The sequence below is a fragment of the Oncorhynchus nerka genome, unplaced genomic scaffold (assembly GCF_034236695.1).
Source record: "Oncorhynchus nerka isolate Pitt River unplaced genomic scaffold, Oner_Uvic_2.0 unplaced_scaffold_1369, whole genome shotgun sequence".
NCBI classification, from domain to species: domain Eukaryota; kingdom Metazoa; phylum Chordata; class Actinopteri; order Salmoniformes; family Salmonidae; genus Oncorhynchus; species Oncorhynchus nerka.
In genome coordinates this window covers 2729-19680 of record NW_027039978.1, presented here as the reverse complement: position 1 = coordinate 19680, position 16952 = coordinate 2729, and the positions used below count along the sequence as shown (strand labels likewise).

Below are 16952 nucleotides of genomic sequence, written 5' to 3'. Positions count from 1 at the left end.
TTACCAACAACGGCGAGACGGTCTACAGGGAGGAGGGGAGGGCCCTCGGAGTGTGGTGTCAGGAAAATAACCCCACACTCAACGTCAACAAAACTAAGGAGATGATCGTGGACTTCAGGAAACAGCAGAGGGAACACCCCCACATCCACATCGATGGGACAGTAGTGGAGAGGGTAGTAACACCCAGGGAGTTCCTGTAGGGGAAGCCATCGCCTTCACAAGTTCCGTTCCTCAGTAGATGAGTAGATGGTATAGAGTACAGTATATACATATGAGATGAGTAATTATATAAAGTGGCATTGTTTAAAGTGACGAGTGATACATTTATTACATCCAATTTGTAATTATTAAAGTGTCATGAGATTTTAGTCAGTATGTTGGCAGCAGCCACTCAATGCTAGTGATGGCTGTTTAACAGTCTGATGGCCTTGAGATAGAAGCTGTTTTTCAGTCTCTCGGTCCCTGCTTTGATGCACCTTTACTGACCTCGCCTTCTGGATGATAGTGGGGTGAACAGGCAGTGGCTCGGGTGGTTGTTGTCCTTGATGATCTATTTGGCCTTCCTGTGACATCGGGTGGTGTAGGTGTCCTGGGGGGCATGTAGTTTGCCCCCGGTGATGCGTTATGCAGACCTCACTACCCTCTGGAGAGCCTTACGGTTGTGGGCGGAGCAGTTGCTGTACCAGGCGGTGATACAGCCCGACAGGATGGCCTTTATTACACCCCCACTACCAAATATGGTGATGAGAGGAAGCCCAGTGGTACAAGATGGCGAGATTGATTTTGGCCGACATTCTGCTAATTTCTCATCGATGAAACGTTTGATCTCAATAGAGTTTTCTGTTTCCATAACTAGAATCTGTAACATACAGAGTGTACTACGTTGTAGACTTTACCCTTTTGCCAAAGTTTCAAAGAAATTGCGTTGTTTAGAAGGAGTGCGAGGACGTATTGAGTTGTTGCACACGCGCACTTCACACAGTAGGCGTTCCCTAACGGACATATGCAAATAATGCCAGAACGCGCCAATAGGATCTCTCTAGCTCCTGCTTGGCTCCGCCCACCTCCTTGCTTGATCTGTCCACTATGATTCATTTGCTCCCATTGGAAACGACAGGCTCTGGTCCATCTTGGGTAAATTATACAAATATTTGGCCACGCGGTCTGTGAAGGGCATGAGGTGTGGCTGACATTAGCCAACTTGAGCTAGCTACCGAGCTAGCATACAAACTTTATTTTAATGTTTTATTAACAACAAATTAATATGGTATATATAAAGGAACATACACACAGTTATAACTGTATTTTTGTTGGGAAAGTATTTCATTGTCTTAAAATGTAGTTACATTTATTTTTTTGTAAGGTAATAAAATGTGGTGTTTTGTATGTGCATTTACATTTGTGAAATTGAAATTTGGCCAAAATAATTTAATTAATTACATCAAATTGTAATCATCTTCTTTCTATCGTAAGTGAAGAATCCAAGCAGTACATCTCTCCATAATAGTGTAAAATCTTCATAAATGAGTTAAATTATAAGTGGTGTAAAGTACTACTTAAGTCGTTTTTTGGTATCTGCACTTTTACTATTTATATTTATATTTTAGCTAACTTTACTTTACTTCATTCCTAAAGAAAATTATGTACTTTTTACTCCAGCCTCTGATCTGGAGGACTCAGTAAACAGGAAAATGGTCCAATTCACACACTTATCAAGAGAACATCCCTAGTCATCCTTACTGCCTCTGATCTGACGGGCTCACTAAACAGAGAACATCCCTGGTCATCCCTACTGCCTCTGATCTGGAGGACTCACTAAACAGAGAACATCCCTGTCCCCTCTGATCTGACGGGCTCACTAAACAGAGAACATCCCTGGTCATCCCTACTGCCTCTGATCTGGAGGACTCACTAAACAGAGAAAATCCCTGGTCGTCCCTACTGCCTCTGATCTGACGGGCTCACTAAACAGAGAACATCCCTGGTCGTCCCTACTGCCTCTGATCTGGAGGGCTCACTAAACAGAGAACATCCCTGGTCATCTCTACTGCCTCTGATCTGGAGGACTCACTAAACAGAGAACATCCCTGGTCATCCCTACTGCCTCTAATCTGGCGGGCTCACTAAACAGAGAACATCCCTGGTCGTCCCTACTGCCTCTGATCTGGAGGACTCACTAAACAGAGAACAGAGAATCATCCCTGGTCGTCCCTACTGCCTCTAATCTGGCGGGCTCACTAAACAGAGAACATCCCTGGTCGTCCCTACTGCCTCTAATCTGGCGGGCTCACTAAACAGAGAACATCCCTGGTCGTCCCTACTGCCTCTGATCTGACGGGCTCACTAAACAGAGAACATCCCTGGTCCTCCCTACTGCCTCTGATCTGGCGGGCTCACTAAACAGAGAACATCCCTGGTAAACAGAGAACATCCCTGGTCGTCCCTACTGCCTCTGATCTGGAGGACTCACTAAACAGAGAACATCCCTGGTCCTCCCTACTGCCTCTGATCTGGCGGGCTCACTAAACAGAGAACATCCCTGGTCCTCCCTACTGCCTCTGATCTGGAGGACTCACTAAACAGAGAACATCCCTGGTCCTCCCTACTGCCTCTGATCTGGCGGGCTCACTAAACAGAGAACATCCCTGGTTGTCCCTACTGCCTCTGATCTGATGGCTCACTAAACAGAGAACATCCCTGGTCCTCCCTACTGCCTCTGATCTGGAGGACTCACTAAACAGAGAACATCCCTGGTCCTCCCTACTGCCTCTGATCTGGCGGGCTCACTAAACAGAGAACATCCCTGGTCGTCCCTACTGCCTCTAACGGGCTAAACTTAACAGAGAACATCCCTGGTCCTCCCTACTGCCTCTGATCTGGCGGGCTCACTAAACAGAGAACATCCCTGGTCGTCCCTACTGCCTCTAATCTGGCGGGCTCACTTAACAGAGAACATCCCTGATCGTCCCTACTGGCTCTGATCTGGCGGGCTCACTAAACACAAATGCTTCATTTGAAAGTTATTTCTGAGTGTGGGAGTGTGCCCTTGTATATCTGTAAAGAAAAACATTTAAAATAATGGTGCCGTCTGGTTTGCTTAATATAAGGAATTTGAAACTTTACTTTAGATACTTAAGTATATTTTAAACCAAATTCTTTTAGGCTTTTACTCAAGTAGTATTTTACTGGGTGACTTTCATTTACTTTTTCTATTAAGGTATCTTTACTTTTACTCAAGTATGACAATTGAGTACTTTTTCCACCACTGTCAATTATGAATCTACTGATATCTTGCCACAGATTCCCTACATGAATACAATGCCACAAAAGGTACAACACTGTTTCTGGGTGGTCATTACAAAAGATACAACACTGTTTCTGGGTGGTCATTACAAAAGATACAACACTGTTTCTGGGTGGTCATTACAAAAGATACAACACTGTTTCTGGGTGGTCATTACAAAAGATACAACACTGTTTCTGGGTGGTCATTACAAAAGATACAACACTGTTTCTGGGTGGTCATTACAAAAGATACAACACTGTTTCTGGGTGGTCATTACAAAAGATACAACACTGTTTCTGGGTGGTCATTACAAAAGATACAACACTGTTTCTGGGTGGTCATTACAAAAGGTACAATTTGAATTGATGTTTTTCTCTTTACTTCATATAGTGTGGTTGGCAGGATAATATTTATGAATAATTTTAAAATAAACTTCCTTAATTTAGTTAATAAATTGGTTTGTGTGTGGCAACATTCAAACTTTTTCCCAACAGATATTATCAATAAAACCATTCCAATAAGGCATGACATAAGATATAGATACAAAATAATTTTGAAACATATAGCTCTATTGCTGTTGAAAGGACTAAAATAAAAAACACATCTTTCCTACTGATGAGTCAACAGGGGTAATTGTAGGTGTGTTCTGACGGTATGTTCTGACGGTCTTGAGCAACGCCTGAGGGAATGACATCTAAAACAATGGCAACATGTTTCGGTGTTACAGGGACCTTGTGACGTGATCAGAATTCCTTATAACGAAGTAAAAGACCCTCTGCATTTACCAGTTGTCTCACCAATAGCATATTAATTAGGAAACAATATTCTAAAAACAAATAAGTATTTTTATACAATATGTGCCGATTATTTCATATATAATATATGTGTGGAGTAAAATTATGCTTAAGAAAAGCTGTCGATGAAAAGCAGAGTTTCACTGGAACTTTCTCAATATTATAACTGCGAACCAACATGACCAAACCAACTCGGTAGTACAGAGTAGATCAATATAGCGTTGCAAAAATATTGCATTGTGGGTCATTTAGAAGATAGCCGGAAATAGGTTAATACATATGTAATAACGCAAAAACATTTAGTACTTTTGTACATATAGGTAACCAGATCGTGACTGAAACTACTTTACTAAGTCTTTAACCACACTGTTGTTACATTGGTGGGTAAAATTTCATGCTTCCTTAACGACAACTTAAATCAGCAGATGGCGGTCTGAGACTTTAAGCCGATGCTGCTGATGTGACGTATAATGTAGTGGACGGAACGCTTCTTTCTTCTTTCAACGGCAGCAACAGTTAGTCAGACACCTCGATAGCTTGCTAGACAACAGACGAAACAATAAAGCTCTTTAGACGCTTTAGTGTATATTAGCCACTGTGTTTTAAATACAACACACTTCTGTCGTCTAGTTAGTTATCAGATTTAATTTAATATTTACGGTGTTGTTATTATTGGTCATCTAGCTGGCTGGTTAAATTAGCATTAGCCTAACTAGCTAACATCTCCGACCATGAGTTCACTGAGCTACTCTCCTCCTGATAAAGAAGAGGAGGTCTGCTGGACGGAGAAAGAGGGTCTGTGGCTGAATGTTGTCGTAAAAGAGGAGAAGGAAGAGGACCATGTCACTATACAAAAACAAGTAGATGCGGAGGCCACGGGTATGATAAAACATTATTATTTACTGCTCTAACTACGTTGGAGACCAGTTTATAACAGCAATAAGGCACCTCGAGGGTTTGCAGTAAATGGCCAATATTCCACGGCTAAGGGCAGTGTCCGCGGTGCGTCGTGCTTAAGAACAGCCCTTAGCCGTGGTATATTGGCCATATACCACACCCCCTCGTGCCTTATTGCTTAAATATAACACATGCCTATAACATTAGCTTAGTTAAACTGTCAGAATCCAAAATAAGCTTTTTTTTACTCCAATGTTTAGAAACAATGTAAACCAACACTGTATAGCCTCAACATAATGTTGATATCATGGATGGTCAGTCCTTGCATCCATAGGTCTGTCTATGAATTTGAGAGTAGTTACATTTCTCCAGCCCCATCCATCTTATTACCAAAATAGTGGTGTAATTACAGCTTTGTTATTGGTTGAACTGCAGATTGGTTGATGTGGCTTTTCCCCCCTTTTTTTTACTTCTACAGGATCTCTAAATCTGGACAGTTGCTGCTCTGATGGTAAATACTGTACTTACATTCAGTAATCTCGCTCTGATGGTAAATACTGTACTTACATTCAGTAATCTTGCTCTGATGGTAAATAATGTACTTACATTCAGTAATCTTGCTCTGATGGTAAATACTGTACTTACATTCAGTAATCTTGCTCTGATGGTAAATACTGTACTTACATTCAGTAATCTTGCTCTGATTTGTCATCCCGAGGGTCCCAGTAGTTTTGTTTGATAAAATCCATGTTTATATCCTGATCCATGTTGTATCCAGCGTTTTGGTGAAATTACATCATCACATCATTGTTACATCATAAACGTTTATGAAGTGGCGGAATGACGCTTTATTGTTTCAACTGCAGATTGGTTGGTTGATTTGATTGTGGCTTTTTTTTGTGTTTTTTTTGGCAGTTACATCTTTGTTATTGAACTTCTACAGGAAAAACTGTCCCAAAGTCTGGACAGTTGCTGCATCCCAGAGATAAAAATGTAGCGTACTTTTGTTTGATAAAATTGGTTTTTATATCCAGTGTTTTGCATGAATTCCAGACTCTTTCAACTTGCAACAAAACAATTTATGAAATGTAAATCGGCAAAACGTTGTTTAACCCGGGTCAAGTTTGGTTCCTGTGCAAATCCCCCAGACGCTCTGGAAGACAACCAAACTTGTTTCATCATTCTACATTACATATTGGCTATGCAACACGTCAATTATACCATGAAGGTCAACCATCATTACTCACCAATGAGAAGAGCTGTGTTCACTTGATTGACAGTGTCTTGGTCCAATGACCACCTATCATTTTGAAACATATCTAGCTAGATAGCCAATGAGCTGGGCTTTCCCAGCAGTATGTGAACGGAAACAGGACACACGGTAGTTTACATTGGTTCGTTCTACATTTACATTTACATTTAAGTCATTTAGCAGACGCTCTTATCCAGAGCGACTTACAAATTGGTGCATTCACCTTATGACATCCAGTGGAACAGTAGTGCATCTAAATCTTTTAAGGGGGGGGGTGAGAGGGATTACTTTATCCTATCCTAGGTATTCCTTAAAGAGGTGGGGTTTCAGGTGTCTCCGGAAGGTGGTGATTGACTCCGCTGTCCTGGCGTCGTGAGGGAGTTTGTTCCACCATTGGGGGGGCCAGAGCAGCGAACAGTTTTGACTGGGCTGAGCGGGAACTGTACTTCCTCAGTGGTAGGGAGGCGAGCAGGCCAGAGGTGGATGAACGCAGTGCCCTTGTTTGGGTGTAGGGCCTGATCAGAGCCTGGAGGTACTGAGGTGCCGTTCCCCTCACAGCTCCGTAGGCAAGCACCATGATCTTGTAGCGGATGCGAGCTTCAACTGGAAGCCAGTGGAGAGAGCGGAGGAGCGGGGTGACGTGAGAGAACTTGGGAAGGTTGAACACCAGACGGGCTGCGGCGTTCTGGATGAGTTGTAGGGGTTTAATGGCACAGGCAGGGAGCCCAGCCAACAGCGAGTTGCAGTAATCCAGACGGGAGATGACGAGTGCCTGGATTAGGACCTGCGCCGCTTCCTGTGTGAGGCAGGGTCGTACTCTGCGGATGTTGTAGAGCATGAACCTACAGGAACGGGCCACCGCCTTGATGTTAGTTGAGAACGACAGGGTGTTGTCCAGGATCACGCCAAGGTTCTTAGCGCTCTGGGAGGAGGACACAATGGAGTTGTCAACCGTGATGGCGAGATCATGGAACGGGCAGTCCTTCCCGGGAGGAAAAGCAGCTCCGTCTTGCCGAGGTTCAGCTTGAGGTGGTGATCCGTCATCCACACTGATATGTCTGCCAGACATGCAGAGATGCGATTCGCCACCTGATCATCAGAAGGGGGAAAGGAGAAGATTAATTGTGTGTCGTCTGCATAGCAATGATAGGAGAGACCATGTGAGGTTATGACAGAGCCAAGTGACTTGGTGTATAGCGAGAATAGGAGAGGGCCTAGAACAGAGCCCTGGGGGACACCAGTGGTGAGAGCACGTGGTGTGGAGACGGATTCTCGCCACGCCACCTGGTAGGAGCGACCTGTCAGGTGGGCCGCGCCGGAGATGCCCAACTCGGAGAGGGTGGAGAGGAGGATCTGATGGTTCACAGTATCGAAGGCAGCCGATAGGTCTAGAAGGATGAGAGCAGAGGAGAGAGAGTTAGCTTTAGCAGTGCGGAGCGCCTCCGTGATACAGAGAAGTGCAGTCTCAGTTGAATGACTAGTCTTGAAACCTGACTGATTTGGATCAAGAAGGTCATTCTGAGAGAGATAGCGGGAGAGCTGGCCAAGGACGGCACGTTCAAGAGTTTTGGAGAGAAAAGAAAGAAGGGATACTTGTCTGTAGTTGTTGACATCGGAGGGATCGAGTGTAGGTTTTTTCAGACGGGGTGCAACTCTCGCTCTCTTGAAGACGGAAGGGAAGTAGCCAGCGGTCAGGGATGAGTTGATGAGCGAGGTGAGGTAAGGGAGAAGGTCTCCGGAAATGGTCTGGAGAAGAGAGGAGGGGCTAGGGTCAAGCGGGCAGGTTGTTGGGCGGCCGGCCGTCACAAGACGCGAGATTTCATCTGGAGAGAGGGGGGAGAAAGAGGTCAGAGCACAGGGTAGGGCAGTGTGAGCAGAACCAGCGGTGTCGTTTGACTTAGCAAACGAGGATCGGATGTCGTCGACCTTCTTTTCAAAATGGTTGACGAAGTCATCTGCAGAGAGGGAGGAGGGGGAGGGGGAGGAGGATTCAGGAGGGAGGAGAAGGTTGCAAAGAGCTTCCTAGGGTTAGAGGCAGATGCTTGGAATTTAGAGTGGTAGAAAGTGGCTTTAGCAGCAGAGAGAGAAGAGGAAAATGTAGAGAGGAGGGAGTGAAAGGATGTCAGGTCCGCAGGGGAGGCGAGTTTTCCTCCATTTCCGCTCGGCTGCCCGGAGCCCTGTTCTGTGAGCTCGCAATGAGTCGTCGAGCCACGGAGCGGGAGGGGAGGACCGAGCCGGCCTGGAGGATAGGGGACATAGAGAGTCAAAGGATGCAGAAAGGGAGGAGAGGAGGGTTGAGGAGGCAGAATCAGGAGATAGGTTGGAGAAGGTTTGAGCAGAGGGAAGAGATGATAGGATGGAAGAGGAGAGAGTAGCGGGGGAGAGAGAGCGAAGGTTGGGACGGCGCGATACCATCCGAGTAGGGGCAGTGTGGGAAGTGTTGGATGAGAGCGAGAGGGAAAAGGATACAAGGTAGTGGTCGGAGACTTGGAGGGGAGTTGCAATGAGGTTAGTGGAAGAACAGCATCTAGTAAAGATGAGGTTGAGCGTATTTCCTGCCTTGTGAGTAGGGGGAAGGTGAGAGGGTGAGGTCAAAAGAGGAGAGGAGTGGAAAGAAGGAGGCAGAGAGGAATGAGTCAAAGGTAGACGTGGGGAGGTTAAAGTCGCCCAGAACTGTGAGAGGTGAGCCGTCCTCAGGAAAGGAGCTTATCAAGGCATCAAGCTCATTGATGAACTCTCCGAGGGAACCTGGAGGGCGATAAATGATAAGGATGTTAAGCTTGAAAGGGCTGGTAACTGTGACAGCATGGAATTCAAAGGAGGCGATAGACAGATGGGTAAGGGGAGAAAGAGAGAATGACCACTTGGGAGAGATGAGGATCCCGGTGCCACCACCCCGCTGACCAGAAGCTCTCGGGGTGTGCGAGAACACGTGGGCAGACGAAGAGAGAGCAGTAGGAGTAGCAGTGTTGTCTGTGGTGATCCATGTTTCCGTCAGTGCCAAGAAGTCGAGGGACTGGAGGGAGGCATAGGCTGAGATGAACTCTGCCTTGTTGGCCGCAGATCGGCAGTTCCAGAGGCTACCGGAGACCTGGAACTCCACGTGGGTCGTGCGCGCTGGGACCACCAGATTAGGTGGCCGCGGCCACGCGGTGTGGAGCGTTTGTATGGTCTGTGCAGAGAGGAGAGAACAGGGATAGACAGACACATAGTTGACAGGCTACACAAGAGGCTACGCTAATGCAAAGGAGATTGGAATGACAAGTGGACTACACGTCTCGAGTGTTCAGAAAGTTAAGCTTACGTAGCAAGAATCTTATTGACTAAAATGATTAAAATGATACAGTACTGCTGAAGTAGGCTAGCTGGCAGAGGCTGCGTTGTTGACTATGTAGGCTAGCTGGCAGTGTCTGCGTTGTTGACACTACACTAATCAAGTCGTTCCGTTGAGTGTAATGGTTTCTACTGTGCTACTGTGCTGCAATTCGGGGCTAGCTGGCTAGCTAGCAGTGTTGATTTACGTTACGTTGCGTTAAAAGAACGACAATAGCTGGCTAGCTAACCTAGGAAATCGCTCAAGACTACACAATTATCTTTGATACAAAGACGGCTATGTAGCTAGCTATGTAGCTAGCTACGATCAAGGAGGGGGGGATTCAGGAGGGAGGAGAAGGTGGCAAAGAGCTTCCTAGGGTTAGAGGCAGATGCTTGGAATTTAGAGTGGTAGAAAGTGGCTTTAGCAGCAGAGACAGAAGAAATCCTACAATGTGATTTTCTGGATTTTTTTTCTCATTTTTTAACTCATTTTGTCTGTCATAGTTGAAGTGTACCTATGATGAAAATTACAGGCCTCTCTCCTCTTTTTAAGTGGGAGAACTTGCACAGTTGGTGGCTGACTAAATACTTTTTTGCCCCACTGTACGTTATTGTCTCAACTGTATCAAAAAGTAATTTTCATATTAGCTATAGAGCTAGTTAGACAGTTGGGTACAGGTACCGTTAGAGCCATTGTTTACAAATGTCTCGTTGCGGGATGAAGCAACGTTAAGACAGCTAGCTGAGCTGCCCAGTCGTGTTCTGCTGTTAATGTTTGGTTTTGATTGGGACACATGCTAAGATGGCTGGCTAGCTAGCTAGACATTATTAAATGATAGGTTATAGATTGAGTTAGTTTATTTGCAAGTTCAACTAGCTGGCTAGTTAGATTAATATATGTTACATCTATCCAGTTGGTAATTATGAAGCTAAATGTTGGCTAAATCTAGCTAGTTTAGTTTTCTTGTCTGCATTGCCATTGTTGGGCTGGAAGCAGGTTAAGTGTGAACAGGGCATTTTAGTACCGCAGTCAACAGACAATAACAGGCTTTGGGACATTAATTAATTCATGTTTGTCTGTCATTTGTCTACCAGTACAAGGAGATGGTCGAGGGGGAACAAGTAATACTTCAGGTTTTTTTATCTTTGTACTGTGAGCTTGTTGCTTGGACTTGGGGGTCAATTCATGTTATTGATGATATACAGCTTTGAATTACTATTTTTTTTTATTAATAAAAAACATGTCCTGGTTCAAAGGGCAGGACAGAAATATGCTCTCATGCAATTTGGTGAAAATATTCCTTTTCTAAATATGTTTCCCAAGGATTAATGTAGAGAAAGTGTGAGAATCACAGCAAAATGTTTGATTGCCTTTTTGTCCTGAATGGAATTCTAAGTGTTTCACCTTTTTTAAATCTGCGTTAGAGGGCACAGCGACCTATGGTACTGCTAGAGGCTTCACTGCAGACCCGGGTTCGATTCCGGGCTGTATCACAACCGTCCGTGATTGGAAGTCCCATAGGGCGGCGCACAATTGGTCCAGCGTCGTCCGGGTTAGGGGAGGATTTGGGCGGGGGTGGGGGGCTTTACTTGGCTCATCGCTCTCTAGTGACTCCTTGTGGCGGGCCGGGCGCCTTCAGGCCGAGCTCAGTCGTAAAGTGAACAGTGTTTCCCCCGACACGTTGGTGCGGCTGGTTAAGCGGGCGGGTGTTAAGAAGCGCAGTTTGTCGGGTCATGTTTTGGAGGACGCATGACTCGACCTTCAACTTCCCGAGGAGTTGCAGCGATGAGACAAGATCGAAATTGGGGAGAAAAAGGGGGTAAAAAATATATAATTAAATAAAGTTGCATTACTTCCTCATGTTTTCCTCCAATCACAGTGTATGATACCATGTAGAAGCTCTGAGTCATTACTTCCTCATGTTTCCTCCAATCACAGTGTATAATACACCATGTAGAAGCTCTGAGTCATTACTTCCTCATCTTTCCTCCAATCACAGTGTATGATACCATGTAGAAGCTCTGAGTCATTACTTCCTCATGTTTCCTCCAATCACAGTGTATGATACCATGTAGAAGCTCTGAGTCATTACTTCCTCATGTTTCCAGTGTATAATACCATGTAGAAGCTCTGAGTCATTACTTCCTCATGTTTCCTCCAATCACAATCAGTCATTACTTCCTCATGTTTCCTCCAATCACAGTGTATGATACCATGTAGAAGCTCTGACGAAGGCCTTGAGGCCGATACGTAAAAGCTTAATAAAGAGCAGTGTGGGAGTTTCTGCTTCTTCTTTTTTCTCATTCCATTGACCTGCAACAAAAAGAAGGGCCTGTATTGGAGGGGCCTGTATTGAAGGGGCCTGTATTGGAGGGGCCGGTATTGGAGGGGCCGGTATTGGAGGGGTCTGTATTGGAGGGGCCTGTATTGAAGGGGCCTGTATTGAGGGGGCCTGTATTGAAGGGGCCTGTATTGGAGGGGTCGGTATTGAGGGGCCTGTATTGAAGGGGCCTGTATTGAAGGGGCCTGTATTGAAGGGGCCTGTATTGGAGGGGCCTGTATTGGAGGGGCCTTTATTGGAGGTGTCGGTATTGGAGGTGTCGGTATTGAAGGGGCCTGTATTGGAGGGGCCTGTATTGGAGGGGCCTGTATTGGAGGGGCCTGTATTGGTGACAAGGTCTGCTTAGAGTTTCAGCAACTGTAATAACTTATTTCTAGCCTACAATCATCCACTTTACTACTAATAGGAAGTAAATAAGACAGAATATGACTATTGTTGCTCACTTGACTGTCTAAGACAATTGTCAAATACGTTTATCAAAGCATTAAAACATTCAGGACAAATTATTGCACATCATCGTGGGCTTTTAGCTGAAATAAACAGTGGATTTCTGCTGTTGTGGCCTTTTAACCATCTGTCTGACGTTGTTGTTCACACAGGAGAAGGATGTGACTATCGTGGATCCTCTGGGGAGACTCAACAACCTCATGATGCAGAGCAGAGTCTCTCCACATCAGAACATCTCAAGAAACACCAGCAGACACCCACAGGAGAGAAATCTAACCACTGCTCTGTCTGTGGGAAGAGTTACTTAAGATCAGATTCACTGAAAGCACACCAGAGAATTCACACTGGAGAGAATCCTTATAGCTGTGATCAATGTGGGAAGATTTTTGCTACATCAAGCAAGCTGACTATACACCAGAGAACACACACAGGAGAGAAATCTTTCCACTGCTCAGACTGTGGGAAGACTTACTCAAGATCAGATTCACTGAAAGCACACCAGAGAATTCACACTGGAGAGAAACTTTACAACTGCTCTGACTGTGGAAAGAGTTTTGTTATATCAGGATATTTAAAATCACACCAGAGAATACACACAGGAGAGAAACCGTATAGCTGTGATCAATGTGACAAGAGTTTTAGTCACTCAAGCATCCTGATTGTACACCAGAGAACACACACAGGAGAGAAGCCTTATAGCTGTGATCAATGTGGGAAGAGTTTTCCTAAATCTAGCCAGCTGACTTCACACCAGAGAACACACACTGGAGAGAAACCTTATAGCTGTGATCAATGTGGGAAGAGTTTTACTGACTCAAGCAATCTGAATCGACACCAGAGAACACACACAGGAGAGAAGCCTTATAGCTGTGATCAATGTGGGAAGAGTTTTACTGAATCTACTCAGCTGACTAAGCACCAGAGAAAACACACAGGGGAGGAAATATCATCATTGATGTGACTGGAAAGAGTTTTGTTTTGTCAGGGCTTTTATAATCACACCAGACGAGACACACAGGAGAGAAGTCTCATAGCCGAAAACAACATGACAAAAGATACTCTGATAAAATATCTGATTTAAACATCATTCATGAAGGAGTTAAATGCTTTTAACATTGTAGTAGGATTATTCTAATGATGTCACAATGTAGAATGTTGTAACATTGTAGTAGGATTATTCTAATGATGTCACAATGTAGAACCCTAAACGTTTGTCCCTTGTTCTAATTGATTTCAGCATGATATGAATATTAGCCTCATCAGGGGGAAAATCCAGGCTCTGAAATGAAAGAGTACTATTTATTTGATTAACAAAAAAAGAAAGTTGTGTTGCACTATTTTAGTTTTTTTAATCGTCTTATGTTTTGCTGTGTAGTAAATATTTCAGTTTTTATTTTCATTGTTTTTATTCGTCCATGTCTGAAATGTGCTATATAAAAAATAAAGCTTGATTTGATTAAAACAAAATGAAAACAAAACAAATGGATCAAACAGATCAATTCCACTTTTCCAGCCTGCTGAAGGCCTGGTGGAGTGGTAAACACCACCCCCGGCTCTACCACGGCTCTACCACGACTCCATTTAGTTGCGTCCAGCCTGTAGACAGAAACTAAAACGGGAAGCTACCGCGCTCGCAGGGTCTACAGTCAATCACGGATTACAAAAAGAAAACCAGCCCCGAATGTCACGGACCAGAATGTCTTGCTCCCAGACAGACTAAACAACTTCTTTGCTCGCTTTGAGGACAATACAGTGCCACTGACACGGCCCGCTACCAAAACCTGCTGACTCTCCTTCACTGCAGCCGACGTGAGTAAAACATTTAAACGTGTTAACCCTCGTGTTAACCCTCGCAAGGCTGCAGGCCCAGACTGTCCTCCTGTACTCCCTGTTCACCCACGACTGCGTGGCCACGCACGCCTCCAACTCAATAATCAAGTTTGCGGACGACACAACAGTGGTAGGCTTGATTACCAACAACGACGAGATGGCCTACAGGGAGGAGGTGAGGGCCCTCGGAGTGTGGTGTCAGGAAAAAAACCTCACACTCAACATCAACAAAACTAAGGAGATGATTGTGGACTTCAGGAAACAGCAGAGGGAACACCCCCACATCCACATCGATGGAACAGTAGTGGAGAGGGTAGTAAGTTTTAAGAGGGCCACCATTGTTCCTGTTCCCAAGAAAGATAAGGTAACTGAGCTAAATGACTACCGCCCCATAGCACGCACTTCCGTCATCATGAAGTGCTTTGAGAGACTAGTCAAGGACCATATCACCTCCACCCTACCTAGACCCACTCCAATTTGCTTACCGCCCAAATAGGTCCACAGACGACGCAATCGCAACCACACTGCACACTGCCCTAACCCATCTGGACAAGAGGAATACCTATGTGAGAATGCTGTTCATCGACTACAGCTCAGCATTTAACACCAGAGTACCCTCCAAACTCGTCATCAAGCTCGAGACCTGACGGGCCGCCCCCAGGTGGTGAGGGTAGGTAACAACATCTCCACCCCGCTGATCCTCAACACTGGGGCCCACAAGGGTGCGTTCTGAGCTCTCTCCTGTACTCCCTGTTCACCTACGACTGCGTGGCCATGCACACCTCCAACTCAATCATCATGTTTGCAGATGACACTACAGTGGTAGGCTTGATTACCAACAACGGCGAGACGGCCTACAGGGAGGAGGTGAGGGCCCTCGGAGTGTGGTGTCAGGAAAATAACCCCACACTCAACGTCAACAAAACTAAGGAGATGATCGTGGACTTCAGGAAACAGCAGAGGGAACACCCCCACATCCACATCGATGGGACAGTAGTGGAGAGGGTAGTGTTAGTAATTAAATGTGTAGATGGATGAGCCGGTCAAGGATCGATTCAGACTAAGTGGTAAATTTTATGACAAGTAACAGTTTATTCAGAGTGAAAATATCTAGTACAGCGTAATTACGGCTCTTCCGTTAGTTCGTGTGGAACAGCAGGCAAAGAGACCGTTACAATCAGTACACCACTAATATACAGAACAGAAAGTAGGTTGATTCTGGAAGATCGGATCTTTGGATTGGTTCAGCTGGGGTGTAGTCTGTAGTCTTCCGCCATTGGCTCAGTTGTCTGTCCGTCATCGTAGAATCCTCTTCGGGCGCACAATGTTCAGCTAGAAAGGGGACTATGTGCATGCGCTGGTTTGTCAGTCAGTGTAATGCGGGAGCTATCCTGTAGGGGACCCCACAGGCTTTACTTTGAGTTGTAGCCCTGTATTAGCAATAGGTTGGTCACCTGCATAAGAAATAGCATTTCTCTACAGTAGTAACACCCAGCGAGTTCCTGTAGGGGAAGCCATCGCCTTCACAAGTTCCGTTCCTCAGTAGATGAGTAGATGGTATAGAGTACAGTATATACACATGAGATGAGTAATTATATAAAGTGGCATTGTTTAAAGTGACGAGTGATACATTTATAACATCCAATTTGTAATTATTAAAGTGTCATGAGATTTTAGTCAGTATGTTGGCAGCAGCCACTCAATGCTAGTGATGGCTGTTTAACAGTCTGATGGCCTTGAGATAGAAGCTGTTTTTCAGTCTCTCGGTCCCTGCTTTGATGCACCTTTACTGACCTCGCCTTCTGGATGATAGTGGGGTGAACAGGCAGTGGCTCGGGTGGTTGTTGTCCTTGATGATCTATTTGGCCTTCCTGTGACATCGGGTGGTGTAGGTGTCCTGGGGGGCATGTAGTTTGCCCCCGGTGATGCGTTATGCAGACCTCACTACCCTCTGGAGAGCCTTACGGTTGTGGGCGGAGCAGAACATCCCTGGTCATCTCTACTGCCTCTGATCTGGAGGACTCACTAAACAGAGAACATCCCTGGTCATCTCTACTGCCTCTAATCTGGCGGGCTCACTAAACAGAGAACATCCCTGGTCGTCCCTACTGCCTCTGATCTGGAGGACTCACTAAACAGAGAACATCCCTGGTCCTCCCTACTGCCTCTGATCTGGCGGGCTCACTAAACAGAGAACATCCCTGGATCGTCTCACTAAACAGAGAACATCCCTGCCTCTAATCTGGAGGGCTCACTAAACAGAGAACATCCCTGGTCGTCCCTACTGCCTCTAATCTGGCGGGCTCACTAAACAGAGAACATCCCTGATCGTCCCTACTGGCTCTGATCTGGCGGGCTCACTAAACACAAATGCTTAATTTGAAAGTTATTTCTGAGTGTGGGAGTGTGCCCTTGTATATCTGTAAAGAAAAACATTTAAAATAATGGTGCCGTCTGGTTTGCTTAATATAAGGAATTTGAAACTTTACTTTAGATACTTAAGTATATTTTAAACCAAATTCTTTTAGGCTTTTACTCAAGTAGTATTTTACTGGGTGACTTTCATTTACTTTTTCTATTAAGGTATCTTTACTTTTACTCAAGTATGACAATTGAGTACTTTTTCCACCACTGTCAATTATGAATCTACTGATATCTTGCCACAGATTCCCTACATGAATACAATGCCACAAAAGGTACAACAAGTCATTACAAAAGATACAACACTGTTTCTGGGTGGTCATTACAAAAGATACAACACTGTTTCTGGGTGGTCATTACAAAAGATA

General features: G+C 45.0%; 1 protein-coding gene across 1 annotated transcript in view; it reads left to right on the top strand.

The window, feature by feature from the left end:
• LOC135568859 (zinc finger protein 665-like) overlaps nt 1-13825 on the top strand; it is a 39527-nt gene extending 25702 nt beyond the window's left edge. Inside the window, exons 4-7 of the mRNA XM_065015639.1 lie at nt 119-173; nt 4797-4959; nt 5456-5488; nt 12486-13825. Coding sequence (XP_064871711.1) covers nt 119-173; nt 4797-4959; nt 5456-5488; nt 12486-13294 — 1060 coding nt within the window. The 3' untranslated portion in view covers nt 13295-13825. The remainder of the gene's footprint in view (nt 1-118; nt 174-4796; nt 4960-5455; nt 5489-12485) is intronic.
• Nucleotides 13826-16952: the final 3127 nt, after the last annotated feature.